A 17277-nucleotide genomic window follows, 5' to 3' on the forward strand; every position below is an offset into this window, starting at 1 on the left:
AACATCAGAGATATTACACTAATCTTAAATCATAATAATCTTTTCAAAGTCAATTCATTTCAACAAAACCTATCAAAAAGCAATTTTTAAAGCGCTAAATCATTCCAGCTAAACTTATAACACCCATATTATAATCATTACCTTCTAACTAAAACCTACCCACCCACAGCATCTTAAATAATACACTAATCAATTCATTCAAGCAACACCTATCAGAGAGGAAAACCCCAATTTCATTTCTTCCATATAACTTAATTTTCCTCCTGTGAGTTTGTAATCTATTTTTTGTAACATGTCTTTGTGCCTTCTTTCTTTGCAGGTATGCCAAATTATTTCTAAAGTCCTCCTTTGTTCTCTCAACCCATCCTGTTCACATGTTGTACTGTCCTCTTTAAATTTACTCGCAGGTCGCTTTCTTCTTCTCCTTCTATATTTGCCTTTCCTTCTGGGAAGTATTCTTTGCATTTTCCTTTTTGATGTCTCTATCTTTATTCTTTTCTTTCCCAGCATTGAGGTTGGTGGATTTAATATTTCATCCTCTGCTTTCTCAGCCTGATATTCTGGGTTCTTCATATCATTCTGAGTAGAGTCTCCTCTTTACTTTCTGTTTCCAGTTGAGGGTTATGTGATTTTTGTAGTAAATTTACACATGCTTCTTCAATCCCCTTTTTTATTCCTTCTCTCAATATTTTCAAGAATTGTTCAACTGATATCTCTCCCACTAATGTATTTTCATCAAGTTCCTCTTCCTTTTCCATTGTTGTGGATGTCATCATTTTAAAAAAAAAAATTCCTGGCTTCAAATTAGTTCATTTATACTCTGAGATCATTCCTTTAGAAAACCTGATTTAGCTACTTCATGTCCACTGTCATTCGTTACCAAAGTGTGAAAGTTACCATTTCCCCGGGGCCAAATATCACACAACAGTGATTATATAATTTACTCTCACTCGCTCTCCGGCCACTCTCCTTCTCCATTTTGGGAGAGAAGCTTCGGGGATCTTTCATTTGCCATCCTCTCTTCACAAAATTCAAAGCCGTATGTACTCACAGTTCCCTTCTCAATGTTCTTTCTCCATTCCGCTGCATTGCTGCATCTTTCAAACCGACAAAACAACAAAAGAAAGTTAAAAAGACGGATGGTCATGGCTATGTGGAAAACATGGCAACCATGTTCCACTCCGCAAGTTGTCTCTGCTTCGGGGCATAAAGAGACACCCCCCTCGCATTGCCAGGGCAAGGAGGGGCCGAAACAAGCCCCCTGCTGCCAGCCCTCTCTACAGGAGGTCCAGTGGAGTCCACCCGAAACCAGGGGGCTCCTAACGAGGCGAAAAAGGGATCGGGCAGCTCGGAGCGTTCCGAGAATCTGCCCGTCGCCACGCTGTACCATGCATGCTCCAGCCCCTATGAGCCTTGATGGACTCTAGAAAAAGTTTCCAAACCGTGGAAAGAGGCACTATTTTGCAGGGGGAAAGTGGTGGGCAATGTGCTTCCTCTTGCCTCTGCTTGTCTCCTAGAACTACTTCCACAGCTGCTATTTCCATGGCAAAAGTTCCCCTGCATGTTTGCTTCTTTTCAGAGAAAGGAAGAGGATAGGATATGTTGGGGAAATGGGCAAAATAGTTAAATATTCAGAGATTGCCGTGGATCTTTGCTTCACTGGAGAGGAGGCATTTTCTTCTATGTAAAGATCTTTATTTCTAAGGGAAGGGTTCACAGGAAATCTACAAAACAACAAAGACACCTAAGACTACATCTTTACACTTTGACTGCATGGTCTACAACAATGGAGATTCTTCTTCTTCTTGACCCCTAGAAGGAAATCACCTGAATGCATTAACAAATGATTGTAAATAGGCTTCAGTTTCCCGGGCTTTCTTCCCATTGGCTTTCTGCCAGGTAAACACACATTAACCCTATAATGACTGAATGTTATACCTTGCAACACACATATTTCCAACAGGATTAAGCATCTCCCACAGTGCATCTCCACTGCAAATTGATCCTTCCCTCTTCCATTTTGCTGCTGTTAAATGATGAAATCTCCATTTCCTGCACAACACTGCACTCAGTGTATTAGGTTCTACTTTAGTTTTCATGTTAGCAAAATATGGAAAATAATATATTAGTTTTAAAAACTTTATCAGCTGAAATATTTTTCCTACAGAAAAGAGTCAGTGCTTGTTCAAGTAGGGTTTAGCTGTAGGTATTACAAGCCAGCACATTATACATTTTTGTAAAGGGGATGCAATTAATGAACGGTAGGAAAAATTCTAGTACTTCATGATTCTACATGTAAAAAATCACAAGCTACTCAACATTTTCTGACTTGTTTGGAAAGGATTAAGGGTATTCATTTACCTGTTTGTACATTTCTTATTTAAAAGTGCCTGTTTATGAAAGAACCATGGAACTTGTAGCTTCTAGTTTGGGTTTGGTCTAGCATGTTTTGACAATTGAGATGACGAGTCTAACTGACTCCCTCCCATAGTTTAAATGACGACAACAACAACAACAACAACAATCCTCCTCTTTACTGGCTTGAAAAATCTGCCTCCTGAACAATATCTCATTTAATTTACAGAGTTCATCCACAGTGAGCCATTCACCGAGGCTGGACAATCCTACATTCAAGTATTTTTATCTAAACATCTATGTACATACAGGAACAACACACCAAAGATTTTTGAAGGTTTAATGGAATATGTCAAGTGATAAATTTGATGGGGCTGTCTGTGTTGGTCAGTTGTAGCCAAAGCTTAATTGTGGCATAAGTTTTCATGAACCAAAACTTCCTTCATCAGGCATTTCCTGATTTTTTTGCAAACCATTCTGCATGTAACTGGGAAAGTCTACTTGCCTCTCACTGCTCTCCTTTCAAATTTCCATCTTTTACCCTTCACATACCTACCACATTATTCCTGTGTTCTTTAGGGGGCATGCAGCGAAAGCTGTCTGTTGCTATTGCCTTCGTAGGAGAAGCAAAGGTGATTGTGCTGGATGAGCCCACCTCTGGAGTTGATCCTTATTCCCGACGATCTATTTGGGATCTGCTACTGAAGTATCGTCCAGGTATTTTGGCATCAGGAAGGATTTTTTTAAAATGATTTACGTGTATGGCAGTCTTCTGCTTCAGAACTTCTCGTTCATGTACAGACAGCAGTGTGTGTTGAAAAGGCCCAAGATTTCAAGTGAAGCAAATGTGGTTGGTTATCTTGTTGTCTAAACCTGTAACTTATGTTTAGTCTACCTGCTAAGAGTCATACTTTTATGGCTGCTAGCTGACCATTCTTTTTCTTGACGTGTCTTGGGGTTCAGGGTTTCTCTTGGACTCGGACATGAGCTCATGTCTGTAGAAAAGCCTCCTTGCCTCCACCTGTGCTTTTCTTGTATACTGTAATATCCCACAGGGGGACCAAAAAGAGCTCACCAGGGAGGAAGGATCCCATCCCCCCCTCCCCCACGTCCCCCTTTGCTCTAGCGCCTCTTCCTATGCTTGTTTCCCCCTGCCCCCTGCTGCTCATCTTGTCTTCCTGCTCTTATTTTTATTTATTTACTTAATTCATTTATGCCCCACCTTTCTATCCAGTCGGGACCTAGAGCAGCTTATATCATTCTCCTCTCCTCCATTTTTCTGCACAACAACCCTGTGAGGTAGGTTAGGCTGAGAAAGTGCGACTGGCCCAAGGTCACCCAGTGAGCTTCCATGGCACAAGTGGGGATTTGAACCTGGGTCTCCCGGGGGATTCTAGTCTGACACTCTCATTGCTCTTCTGGCCACTCACCTGTACTCCCCCCCTCCCCACTTCACTTCTCCAGTCTTGCTAATGGGGGGCGGGAATAGGTGGCTGAGTGAGGCAAGATGAAGCTGGTTCTAGCTTCTCCTCGTCCCCTGCCAGAGGTGGTTTTTGTAGGGTTGCCGGGTGCCTTCCTCCTGCTGGTGTGGGGATTTGGGAACCATTCCAGGGGTGGGCAGGTACATCGGCGATGCACTGACATCACTTCAGGAACTGACATCATCATGTTGGTGATGTAGGGGTGATGCTCTACTTTTGGGGCAAAACTCTGTGGTAAAAATGGCTGCAAACTGTAGAGTTTTGCCCCAAAAGTAGAGCATCATCCCCGTCGCCAACATGATGACAACACTTCCAGAAGTGACATCAGCAAGTTACCAACGATGTGTGGGGGTGTCTGTTTGGGGCGGGGTTTACCCCACCAGCCAGCTGGCCAGCTGCAAGCCAGAGCCCGCAAAAGTGTGGGATCCCCCACCCTGACCAGGAACCTGGCAAGCCTAGGTTTTTGCACAGGGGCAGACTGGCCGTTTAAGTTATGGAGAAAGTTCCCAGTGGGCTTCTGCTTTCGAGGTTGGCTGGTGGCCGGGAGGAAGCAGAACCAAACCTTGCTAGATTTGTTTGTGCTGCAGGAACCACTTGGCAACAATAATTGTTGCTGACTTGGCCATTGGTGCCTCCTGTGCAGGTGCCCGTAATTGGCACCACTTGGTGGGAATGAGCTGAACGGCTCCGGCAGGGCTGGCTTGCAGCACCACAGGAGCCACACAGCTTGGCTTGCTCCTGGGCCACATTAATTTCTGAATTCACCCATTCTGTTGCAATATTTTGAGTTACTATGGCAATCCAATATGCTGAACAAACCTCTTGGGGGGTCATGATGTCCCTGATCACTTAAACTCCCCAGTTTTGTTTTTTCAAACAATTTATATTTTTATACAAACCTGGAGGTTTCCCCCTTCCCCCCACTTGGTGCGCAGAAACTCATATTCTACCTGTAGCTGGCCTCACTGGGCAGGTTTTTGGCCCACTTGTGGGCCACTCATGGTTGTTAGAAATAAGGATGTAAATAAAGAAGCTCTTGCAAAGGCATCAAACGTTTCCTGTGTGCTCTCTCACCCACAGAAAAGGAAGCCCAAGAAGTGCTGCCCCTGGAGCATCTCCCTGCTTAGGAATGTGCGAGTGCGTAAAAAAAAAGTTCCTTCTGGAAGTACAAGTATTAAGCTTCCCATTAAATTGCAAAGGCAGTTTATTCATTGTTGTACACATGGAAGTGTGCCCCCCCCCCGACCGTCGAGCTCTGTTGGCCTTAGCCGATCAGTGATTGAGGGTAAGCAGAGATGACAAAGCCAAATGCACTTTTCACTTGAGGGCAGAGAACTTGTTCAGCCTCTCTGCTTTACATAGGTTGTCCCACTTTATAGGCACTGAAGCTTCTGCATGTTAAACCTCCTAAGAAGTTGTTAGGGTAAGGCCTAATTATATGATAGGTGAGGGGCCTCCAGCTGACTTGTTTGAATTGGTAAATTTTAGCATACTCAGTCTTTCTTCTTGCCAGCACCATCAATGAGCTACCCAATTAGTCAACCACAGAAGTGCTGTCTTTTTACCCGTCTTTGATTTTTACCCACCTTCTTTCTGTCTTTGTGTGTGAGTCTCTGTCTCATCACCTCATCACCAGTTTTCTCCCCACCACCACCTTCTCGCCTGTCCCTTTCCTACTCCCATCTTCTTTGTAATGCAGGTGTTGTCTCTGGCAAGGCTTAACTGCCACAAACACCATGAATGAATGGATAATACAGCTGCATTAAGCAGGGGGAGGGACATTTTATATAATGGGATGGGTGGATAAATAGGAACGCTGATCGTACTGTCATGCAGGTAGTATGTTGTTGAAGTATCGGTTTCTGCTCCTGAATCATGCATTTATTGCTTTCTCAATTCTATAATTCACTAATTCAGAGTTTCCTCCTTCAAAGAAGCCCTACTAGAATGGACACTGGCAGACATCATGGGGGGGTTGTAGTTTGGTAAGAGGCCTAAGGAGCAAGGCGAGGCAGGGCGAGTTGAAGCAGTGATGAAGGCCAGATGACATAACCAGAAGCAAGAAGCAGGAGTCAGCTGATCAAAAAGACCTAATCTTATTAGGGGGTCAGGCTTTGTTACACAACCTACTATATCCTTTTATGTGTTTAGGTGTCTCTTGTAGGCCTCTCTGTTTCTAACAGTCTCTTCTGACCAGAGCTCAGGGGTTTTACATAGCCTGAATTTTTGCCTAAAAGCTGCAAGATCACAAGTTACTGAATCCTTTCAGGGGCCCAGTTTGTTTAAGCAAAGCCGTCCAGAAAACTTTTTGAGATCCACATTTCAGAAAATGCTGTGCTATTCCTTATGACCTGTGTACCATCAGTGTGGTGCTAGAGAGTCTGTATCTTCCTTTTAGGGAGGACCATCATCCTGTCTACCCACCACATGGATGAAGCAGACATCCTTGGAGACCGGGTTGCTATCATTTCCCAAGGGAAACTGCACTGCTCAGGATCACCTGTTTTCCTAAAGAATTCCTTTGGGTCAGGCTTTTATCTCACCTTGGTCCGCAAAATGAGAAACATCCAGGACTGTGGAGGGAAACATGCAGTAAGTGTTTGGCACTGTGTACAGAATGTCTAAACAGAATAACAAGTACCAGCTATTGTGAGGGGCTTTATTCAAGAGAAAATGGACCAGTTGGCATTTTGAACAAGCAGGGTTCAACTGTCAGGCAACAACCTCTGCTTGTTCAAAATTCCATTCATCCCCCTTGAAAATTGCATGCAGCCCCCCCCCCGCCGCCATTAGAATGTATGCAAATGAGGTACTGTTCACAATGTGGACATGCATAAGTCATGCAAACACACCTATTGTTATTCACATGTTATCCATTCTAAAGCTACCTTTCCACCATTTTACATAAGGTGGCTTACAAGTCCATGGAGTATGCAATCATAAAATTCAAAGTGCAAATAGACACACATAGAACTACCCCCCAAAAAAACCCATTGTCAGTTCCCAGAAATCCAGTAGAAACCAATCTGCAATCACTAAACAGCTAAAGAACTTTCCAACCATAGGTTGAAGAGAAATGCTGTTCATTTTTTTAAAGTCTGATGAAATATTCACTTCTGATAAGGGTTCTGTACTTAAAATGTATTATGAGCATGTTAAAGGTGGTAGTATTACCTCTCTCTTATCTGCTTTTAGAGCTCGTGCAGCCTGGGATCCAAATGTTCTTGTTTCTGCTCCAATTGTGTACCAGCAAACAAAGCCGAAACTCTAGAACAGGAATTGGACGGTGAGAACAAAGATTGCACCACTGCTTGTACAGTGTTATGAAATGTGATCAGGTTACATTCAGTGCCATCCTAAGCAGAATTGCACCCTTCTGAGTCCATTGAAGTCAGTGGGCTTAGAAGGGTGTAACTCTGCTTAGGATGACACTGCCAGTATGTCTATCAGTGGCTGCTAGCCAAGTTAGTTCAACTGAATCTCCATATTTGGAGGCAGTATGCCACTGAATACTGGGTGCAGAGGCCAGTCTCTAAGCAAAGACTGTTGTCTTCTTCTCATAATTGTGCCCTTGTCTGAGGGCATGTTCAGAAACGTGATGCTGGATATATTGGCCCTGCCCAGTGGGCTGTTCCTGTGTTCTTATTTACTATGTGACACCTCAGGCTTTCTTGTTTGTGAGGGGCCATCAGCTGGGTCAAATTATTGTTTTGCAAGCCAGCTTGTCAGATATTTGGGTAGTAGAAAAGATTAGGGGTACGCAAAAAAATTGGTAGTTTTCAGTTCAGGTCTATCGGACCCAAGAAAAATTTGTTATTTCCAAAAAATCTTGTGGCTCAGAGCTGCAACGAGAGGATCAGCTGGGGCAGCAGGAGCTGAGAGCTTCACACAGCCTCAGATCAGCTGGGACAGCAGGAGCTGAGAGCTTCGCACAGCCTTGGCTGGGGCTGGATCCTCTTCAGTATAGCTGAATACGCCCCCCAAAAAGCCGAAAGGTATTTCCTCTTCAGTATAGCTGAATACGCCCCCCCAAAAAGCCGGTTTATGCTGAATGCACACCCCCAGTGAAGATTTTATAAGACTATAACCTTTTCAGATAACAAAAGTAGAATCCAGTTGTTGATATACGTATATTTTCTGCTCGGTTTATGCTGAATGCACACTATAAGACTATAACCTTTTCAGACAACAAAAGTAGAATCCAGTTGTTGATATCCGTATGTAAGAGAGAAGGTGAAGAATAGGTTTTTATACACCACTTTAAGGAGTCTCAAAGCAGCTTACAATCACATTCCCTTCCCCTCCCCACAACAGGGACCTTGTGAGGTAGGTGGGGCCAAGAGAGTTCTGTGACTGGCCCAGGGTCACCCAGCAGGCTTCATGTGAAGGAGTGGGGAATCAAACCCAGTTCTCCAGATTAGAGTCCACTGCTCTTATCCACTATACCAGTGGTGGCGAACCTATGGCACGGGTGCCAGAGGTGGCACTCAGAGCCCTCCCTGTGGGCACGCGTGCCATCGCCCCAGCCAGGCCCAGACCATCATTAAAGTGTCGAATTCTCTGCCAAATAATTTTAAGTAAATGAAAGCATTTGGGATTGCTTTCCTTACTTTGTTTGGATCATCTTAAGTTAATGTATGAGTTGTTTTTTCTAAAGTAAAACCTCAGTGTTCAGGTTAAATTGCCGTGTTGGCACTTTGTTGCCGTGTTGCAATAAATAAGTGGGTTTTGGGTCAAAGTTTGGGCACTCGGTCTCTAAAAGGTTCGCCATCACTGACTATACCATGCTGACTGATGGGCATTAAGATTTTCCCTCCTTGTACCATTTTCCCAACCTGAAATGGCCTCAGGGAATCATTGGGGCTAACATATGGGTGCCTACCTGTATGGCCCAACATGGCTGATATTTGATTTTAAAAACATAGGGAACTCTGTTCACACAATGACCAGTATTTGATGTAGCCTTTAGTTACAGCAGATTGACCCCCACAATAACACAGAGTTTACATGTAAATCCCATTGCAGTGAATGTGTAGGACTGAGCTGCATCATAGTTTCTAGAATTAGGGAAGCCATTCCCTGCCTTCTCTTTATGTATGTCAGCCCTAGTAAATACCATTGGAATGCACTCCCAGACCATGCTTTCTTGCTTCATAGGTGATCTGGATGAACTGAATGAACTGATCCATCATCATGTTGCAGAAGCAAAGCTAATTGAAAGCATTGGCCAAGAGCTTGTTTACCTTCTGCCCAGTAAGGATTTTAATCAACGAGCCTACGCCAGTCTTTTCAGAGAATTGGAAGAAACCCTGTCTGATGTTGGACTCAGCAGTTTTGGCATTTCAGACACGCCACTTGAAGAGGTCATTAACCCTTAGACATTCCCTCCCCAATCCTTTCCTTCATAATTTTGGGAGAAAATTTATACCCAAATGGTGTAATGCTCATCAAGCCTGTATTTGAATTCCTAAAAGAGACAGCAGTTCTAGTCCTTTTGGATTTATAGAGGACTGAAAGGGCAATAAGTTTTACTGTTCCATAATAAATATTTACAAGCAGGAGCCAGTGAGGAACTCATGGGGGGAAGGAGACTACTGTTGCTGCCTCCCCATGCTTGCTCCCATTTGCCATCTTCTTTCCCTGGCAGAGAGTGGGGCAGCATGTGGAAAAGGAAGGGCAGAGACAGGAGTGCCATGCCTGCTCACTTTCTGTTATGTTCGGAGGTGGGGAAGAAAGGGGGGAGCAGCAACAGCAGCAGCTCTGCTTCCTCCCAGTTGCAGTTGCTTGCTGCCTTGGCACGGTCAGCAGTTCTGGAAGGAAAGGCGGCACCCTTACCTCAGCACCCCACCCACTAAACACCACCACCATTTAACACCTGCCTCTTCCCTGCTCTGTGATTAATGAGGGCGGCTGAGCACTGTGGCAGTGTTTGGGCTATGAGGGAACCGCTGGCTGCCCAGGCTCCCTCCCATCCCAAGCCAATGGCCAGTGCTCAGAGCCCATTGCTTTCTTCTCCCAGCTGTCTTCGCCCTACGCCTGAGAATGCCTCTGGCAGGTTGGTAGGCAATTCCCAAGATGGCGGCTGAGATCTCATAATGGAATGTCACTAGATCTCAGTTTTCTTTACTGTTGAAGGATTTTAAATCCCCCTTGCCTGCCTTCTAATACAATCTTCATATTTTTCTGCAAATCCAAGAGTTTGTCCCAGATCTGCAGAAAAATCTCCCCTATCTGAAGATACCCTCATTTTGCATTTTTGGCTATGTTCAGAATTAGATACATTGATGTATATAAGTGATACCAGGTACTACTTGTGGGTTAAAGAGTAAGAGACCTAACAGTACAATTTCTTCCCCTTTATTTGTTCTCCTTTTTTTCTGTCTCCTCCCTCTAGCAAATCTGATTTGTGTTATTTGGTAAATGAGCAATACCCTTTGTTAGTATTATACCTGGGCAGGGGGAAATGATATATTGAGTGTCTCGTAAGTGACCCACTAATATTCTAATGCATCTCTCTTGCAGGTTTTCTTGAAGGTTACAGCTGGAACACAAAATGCAGGTAAATGCCCCACGATCCAGTGCCTAATGACCAAACTAAATGTTATGCTAAACATCTGCATCTGAAAATAATGGTCAGTCATTATAGTTTCCCTCTTCCACTGCCATTTAAAAGGATTTTTCCATGTCCTGACATAATAAGGATCTGTGTTTCTTTGTCTGTGGTTCATGTCATTGGCTGCCACTGACTGGGTGGGAGTAAGGAACCAAGGGATGTTGTGACATCAGGACCTGGGCAAGTTTTAGAAGTTCCTGGAAAGTGCATGGGCTATGCATACAGCTACCATTTTTGGCAGTAGCCACAGATTTGTCATAACTTCAAGTCTGGCTGTGATGTGTCTTCCTTCGATAGTTCATAATATCTTTGCTGCTGATAATTCATGTGACTATCACTGCGCTCCTAGGGTGCAGAGTTACTTCAGTCTAAGCCCACTGAAATCAATAGGTGTAGACTGGAGTAACTAATTTTGGATTGCACTGTGTATGCCTGCTATGCTTCTTTTAGAGATGGATTTCGATAAGAACAGTGGTCCATTTGACTGGATCATGCCCCTCTTATTAAAAGGGGATTAGACAGATTCTTGGAGGATAGGTCTATTAATGACTACTAGTCATAGTCAGTGTTCCCTCTAAGCTGTGTGCATGAGCGGACACTTATTAACACAGGAAGCCCTGCTCAGCAGCAATCTGCTCATTGCCCATTTTAAAACTACGATCAGTTATATTCTGCTCAGGATGTGAACTGTTCTGCTCAGTGTGGGGGGGGGATTAGAGGGAACATTGGTCATAGTGAAAAATGACACTGGACCAGATGGACCACTATCTACTTAGTTGCTAAGCAATGTGGAGTTGGTTTCCAGAGACATCTGTGAGCATGTTTTAGATGTGTATACAATGGTTCAGAAATATTACCAGGCAACATTGGTTCAGAAATATTACCAGGCAACATTGGATCAGAAATATTACCAGGTAATATTGGTAACATTGAAATATTACCAGGTAATATTACCAGGTAATACTGGAAATTATCTGGTTGGAGCATTCCAAAGTTAGCGAGTCTGATTATAATAAGTGAGGAGGCAAAGAACAGGTGAGAGCCAGCTAGAGATGAAGACTATTTAACATTCAAAGCCCCTGTTTCTTGACCCCAGCCCACCCACCCCATCCATGCTTCTGTTGCTGTTTTGCACCTTGTGGGGGCAGCACAGGAGGTAGCTCACTTGGGGTGACTGTGAGCCAGTCTTGGTGCCACGTTTTGCATAGACTATGGGCAGGCAGCAGTTGTAGTTGTCAATTACAAGCAAGGGAATCATGCTTTAGGCTTTGGGGGAGTTAGACCAGTTCAGCTTTGTTCTTGTGTAAAGCGATGTGCAACATGTGTACAATGAAAGGAGTAAACAAAGATTCTTGCCCTGTAAACGTGATCCCTCCACATGTTGAATGAACATACTGAGAGGGAGAGTGGGCATGAGCATGCTGGTCCTGCTTCCCAAATAACCCACCCACCCACCTCGCCACGTATGTTCTCTACCCCTGTGACTGGCAACATTCAGAAAGCCATGGCTGTATCACAGGGAGAGAGTGTATGCACAGACACGTCCTCCAAGTGTTCATACCATGTTGATGACCTGGCAATCATAGGGAGGGGGGGGCAGGTTGAGTCAATGTGTGGAGGGGAGTTGTGTGTAGAAGGCTAGTATTTACACTGCATACTTGAATCTTCCAGGCTTGCTTTTTCCGTGTTGCTGCTGTTGTTTAGTTAGCAGCGGCAAGTAAATGCAAAACCTACATCTGTAATGGCAATGCGCTGTTTTAAATAACCCAGCATTTTAAAACAATCATTTATCATGTACCCAAGAGCCCAATTCTGAGTGGGACTGTGGCAAGAAGGGAGGGGCCTTTCCTAAACTGAAATGGCCCTCGGGGAATGGCTATTTGCCCTGTTGTGGAAGCATACCAATACTGATATGGGTACTGATACAAATATTGAAATGTTTACTCCAGTCTGGGGACGATTTCTAGTCAGGACAACAGCATGGGGGAAATATTTTAACCCCTCTCCCCATTGTAGTCCTGATCAGAATCAGGTCTCTGCATGGCTCTTAACTGAACTGTAAAAAACACTGTGGGTGTTACCAGGGCTATTTTTGGGCAGGAACGCACAGGAACGGAGTTCCGGCTGGTTTCAAAGTTGGCCACGCCAACTACAGCCAAAACCTCTGCACGCATGGCTACAGAGGGAAGGCCTGGAGCTTAAACTGCCTTCCCTGCAAGGGGGGGGGCTTGCCCGGGCTCCCTGCAGCTGCGGCGTGCCCGGGCAAGCCAAGGGAAGGCAGTTTAAACTGCCTCCTCTCCCCTCTAAGGGCCGGCTTACCTGAGCTCCCCGCAGCCGCAGGACGCCCGGGCAAGCCAAGTGAAGGCAGTTTAAACTGCCTTCCTTTCAAGGGGGGGCTTGTCCGGCCTCCCCTAGCCACGGGGAGCCCAGGCAAGCCAAGGGAAGGCATGGGGTGTGTCCTAATATGCTAATGAGATGTGCTATCAGGGGTGTGGCCTATTATGCTAATGAGTTCCTGCTCCTGTGTTACAATCACAGATCTCTCGTCTGGTCTGGCCCTTATATGGTTGCACTTTTCACTCCTATTCCTTCTTCCCACTGGGATAGGAGACAGCAACAATCACTACCAGGCAGTCTCCAGTGTGGGCAGGCTTGGGGGGGGGGGGGGTCACATGAAGCTGCCTTATACTGAATCAGACCATTGGTCTATCGAAGTCAGTATTGTCTACTCAGATTGGCAGTAGCTCTCCAGGGTCTCAGGCAGAGATCTTTAATATCGCCTACTACTTGATTCTTTTAACTGGAGATGTCAGGGATTAAACCTAGGACCTTCTGCATGCAAAACAGATGGTCTACCACTGAACTATGACCCTCCCCTCCTATTTAAATATGGGGACTGTGCACAGAGAAGCCAGGCAGCTTCTTTTAACTGTGGCCTCATGCTGTAATGAAAACCCAGGATCAAGGTATGAAGAGAAAGCTCACCAGCTGCTCAGAAATTAGGAGCCTGTTCAAAATTAGGAAGCATCTGCTTTCTGCTAGACCTACAAAAATCCCTTAATATGTCTCATTGTTATAATATGTAGTTTAGGGAAACCATGCATTTGCTAGAGCTCTAAGACCTAAGGACACATATAATATCATGAGGAGTAGCATTATTGGAAGTAGCATTCAGTGAGTCCTGAAAGGAACTAATTGGCATGGTCATTCTGATTCTTAAAACTAGGAGTCACACAGCGGAATGATTCCACAGGTGAAAAGGCAAAAGCTGGACGAGAAGAGGAAGCCCACCAACCTCCTCTGGCAACCAATGGCACTTCTCGAACCCCTGTGACTCCAAAACAAGATAGGAGTGAAGGCAAAGGGTCCAGGCAGAATAAAGGTTACCAGCTTATCCTTCAGCACATCAAAGCACTTCTCATCAAACGATTTCACCACAGTACCCGTAGCCTTAAAGACTTCTTTGCTCAGGTATGTACTTATCAGAGTCACTGAATTTCCCTTTTCATGAAGTTCACATATTTACCCCTGAGTTTATTTGAGGTGCAATGAAGTGCAATCTTTCTGGAAAAGTACCTCTCCATGTCATAGATCCTACTGTCCCGGTTCTATGCCTGAATTGTCTGATGAATCACTTCCCACAAATCAAGTTATGGTTGTGTTTCCTTACAGTCAAGGAAGGCAGCCTTTTCCCCTTTCCAAAAAAAACCTGCAGCAAGCATCTACCTGTGATCATCCTGGTTGTGCTGACAAACAAATGGAAAGAGGAGAGATGAGGGCTGGATTTGGTCAGATGCCCTGTTAGCAAGATCAGCCCCATTGGCCCTGCCAGCTTCTCAGTAACTCACCTCAGTTCCCTTGGCTGGAGAACTGACTCTGCATGCCAAGCAAGAGTGTTTATCACATGTGCTAGGGGTTACCTACCCTAATCTAAGATTAGACGGTAAGATCTTGGGCCCAAACTAGACTTGACATCTATCATGTGACTATCACAGGGCCTGCATATGCATATACAGCCCCCAATGGGGCAAATAACCCTCCTTTGGGATCATTTTAGGTCAAGAAAACAGCATGGGGTGGGGGAAAGACTGAAGCCTCTCCTCCTCCTGTGTAGTAGTCCTGATCTGAATTGGGTCCCTTCAGGGCTTCAGGATGGAGTTGCCACAGGAAACCTCCAGAGGCAGTATGATTGCCAGTGTGATTGACCCTTTGTGGTCATGTGATAGATGTCACATCTATTTCAGACCACCCGGTTGATCTGTATATGGTACACATTATTGTCAAGGACTGCAGTCCCCTGCAATTAAGAAAGCAGCATGTTATGATAGTGAAGAGGAAATTCTAATTCTGAGAGCTTATCATGGGTGGGGAATGAGGAGCAAAATGGTCCATGAAATTCTGCTCCTCAGGCACTAGAAATTCCATACAGATTATCTGTGGCTTCTGGCCATTAGGAGACCCTGTCCTTTTAATTTTCCCTTCACTGCCTTAGGAAGATGCCTCTTTTCAGTATAAAATCTTGAGGTTCTAAGGATTTTGAGTTTGTAGCAGATTTGACACTAGAGGTTGGTGCCTATCACCTTTGGTGTAAGTTATAAGACCAAAGTAGATTTCCAGCCCTCCTCCCTCACTGTGTGTTGTGTATCATCTGAGTGTACTTATGGATTCTGCTTCACGCTGCAAATGTCTGATATTTTTCACATTGCCTGCAGATTGTTCTCCCTGCTAGTTTTGTGCTGCTGGCTCTGGTCCTTACATACCTCATCCCACCATTTGGTGAATACCCCAGTTTAACTCTCCACCCCTGGATCTATGGACACCAGTTCATGTTCTTCAGGTCAGAACATGTAAATATTCAAAGTAGACATTCTTTGCTGACACCTTCTTACATAGCATTTTGTGATGACATTGCTGAGTGGGCTTCAGTTTTCTCTTGCTTTACTCCAATATAAATCAAGTGTGGCTGATCTCAGTTGGTGCCTGTGAACTAGTTCCCAGTTTTTTTCAGACTGTGAGGCCACTCCATTCCTCACTTAAATTTTGCATTTTCTTTCTGCCTAGGTGGTATAGTGTTCAAGAAGTAAAATTGTTGTAGCCATTTTATGGAAACCTAATAATATTGATGGTAGCAACCAGTGAAGATCCTTTACTCTAGTGTATGATAATTATTATTTGAGCCAAATTATTTCGTTTCAGCATAAATAGGCTTGCTGTATCAGACCAAAATTTCATCTATACCAGCATCTTTTCCCCCAACTGTGATGATCCAGATATTCTGGAAGGTGCACTGCAGGGGCACAGAGTCTCTCCTTGTTGCCCTTAGCAGCTGTCGTTCAGAATTGTGGTGCCATTGTGGCTATCCATTGATGGGCCTGTCCTCCATTATTATTCTAATTTGACCCAATAGCCATTACTACGGTAGTATATCCTATAGGACTGAGTCCCTCAAGATTGCTGCATGCCCCATCATTCATACAGCATTTCCAGAGTTGAAATTGTGTGAACCAGACTCTGATAGAGAGCTATGTGAAAAGATGTAGGCAACTAGATAAACAGGAGAGAAGGAGTGCCAATATTTTTTTAAAAAGGAATTCTGTTATAGCAGTTTAGTTGTATTTGACATTTGAAAAATGTCCTCATTAGCAGCTAGGGAGGGTAGCATGTTTGTATCCGCATGATACAGATACTGACTTCATTTGGAAATCAGTACCTTGGTCAAGGGCAAAGACGACATTCTGTAGTTCTTCTTACAATCCTGTTATAGCTTGTATGCCTTATCTTATTATGGGCAGTGGATGCTTAGCTTCTTCTATGACCCTCTCTGTGCGATCAGTTCATTTTTGTTTTGTACCAGTGCTGCTTCTGTAATTCAACATCTCTTTATAGCCTAAATCTCATCCAATCTCATTAGCAATGAGCGGCCTGGAAGTGATCAGATGGCTTCTCTTACTGACGCCTTCCTAAAAAAACCAGGATTTGGAAATCGCTGCTTGAAGACCCAGCCCCTTCAGTGAGTCACTTTGTTTTCTTTTTAGGGTAGCACCACAGAGGGAGGAGGGAGCCGTGGCTCAGTGGTAGGGCATCTGCTTGCTGTGCAGAAGCTCTCAGGTTCAGTCCCCATCATCTCCTGTAAAGTGGATCAGGTATTAGGTGATGTGAATTGTGTTCAGTTTTGGGCACCATGATATATGAAGGACATAGACAAACTGGAACGTGTCCAGAGAAGGGCAAGAAAATGGTGAGGGGTCTGGAGACCAAGTCCTATGAGGAAAGGTTGCAGGAGCTCGGTATGTTTAGCCTGGAGAGGAGGCAACTGAGAGGTGATATGATAACTGTCTTCAAGTACTTGAAGTGCTGTCATATAGATGATGTTGTTTTCTATACCAAACTATATACCTCAACTAACCCACAGGAAGAAGATATTAATTCTTATTTATCTCAAAACTGTAATATGCCTAAACTCAACAAAGAACACTATGACCAATTGGAAACAGAAATTTCATTAACTGAAATTGACCAGGCAATCAAACTCTTAAAAAATAACAAAACACCGGGCCCTGATGGCTTTACAGCCGAATATTACAAGGCATTTCAAACGCTACTTAATAAACCATTGCAAAAAGCTTGTAATGAAATACTAAAAACGCACAAAATGCCTGCAACTTGGAGTTCAGCTACAGTAATTCTGCTTCCTAAAAAAGGAAAAGACACCACCGACCCTAAGGCTTACAGACCAATATCGCTTCTTAATAGCGATTATAAAATCTTTACATCTATCATTGCAAACAGGCTTAAAAATATAATTGCAGATTATATAGATCAAGACCA

The 17277-nt window shown here is 44.1% G+C and overlaps 1 protein-coding gene across 1 annotated transcript in view; it reads left to right on the forward strand.

Moving 5' to 3' along the window:
• Positions 1-17277, forward strand: part of ABCA4 (ATP binding cassette subfamily A member 4) — a 175784-nt gene that overhangs the window by 119923 nt on the left and 38584 nt on the right. Inside the window, exons 21-30 of the mRNA XM_015413325.1 lie at positions 320-379; positions 2168-2202; positions 2935-3072; positions 6235-6428; positions 7032-7122; positions 8994-9199; positions 10359-10395; positions 13676-13920; positions 15162-15286; positions 16361-16459. Of these exons, the coding sequence (XP_015268811.1) occupies positions 320-379; positions 2168-2202; positions 2935-3072; positions 6235-6428; positions 7032-7122; positions 8994-9199; positions 10359-10395; positions 13676-13920; positions 15162-15286; positions 16361-16459 (1230 nt within the window). The remainder of the gene's footprint in view (positions 1-319; positions 380-2167; positions 2203-2934; positions 3073-6234; positions 6429-7031; positions 7123-8993; positions 9200-10358; positions 10396-13675; positions 13921-15161; positions 15287-16360; positions 16460-17277) is intronic.

Source organism: Gekko japonicus, unplaced genomic scaffold (assembly GCF_001447785.1).
Source record: "Gekko japonicus isolate JY-2015 unplaced genomic scaffold, Gekko_japonicus_V1.1 scaffold70, whole genome shotgun sequence".
Lineage (NCBI taxonomy): Eukaryota > Metazoa > Chordata > Lepidosauria > Squamata > Gekkonidae > Gekko > Gekko japonicus.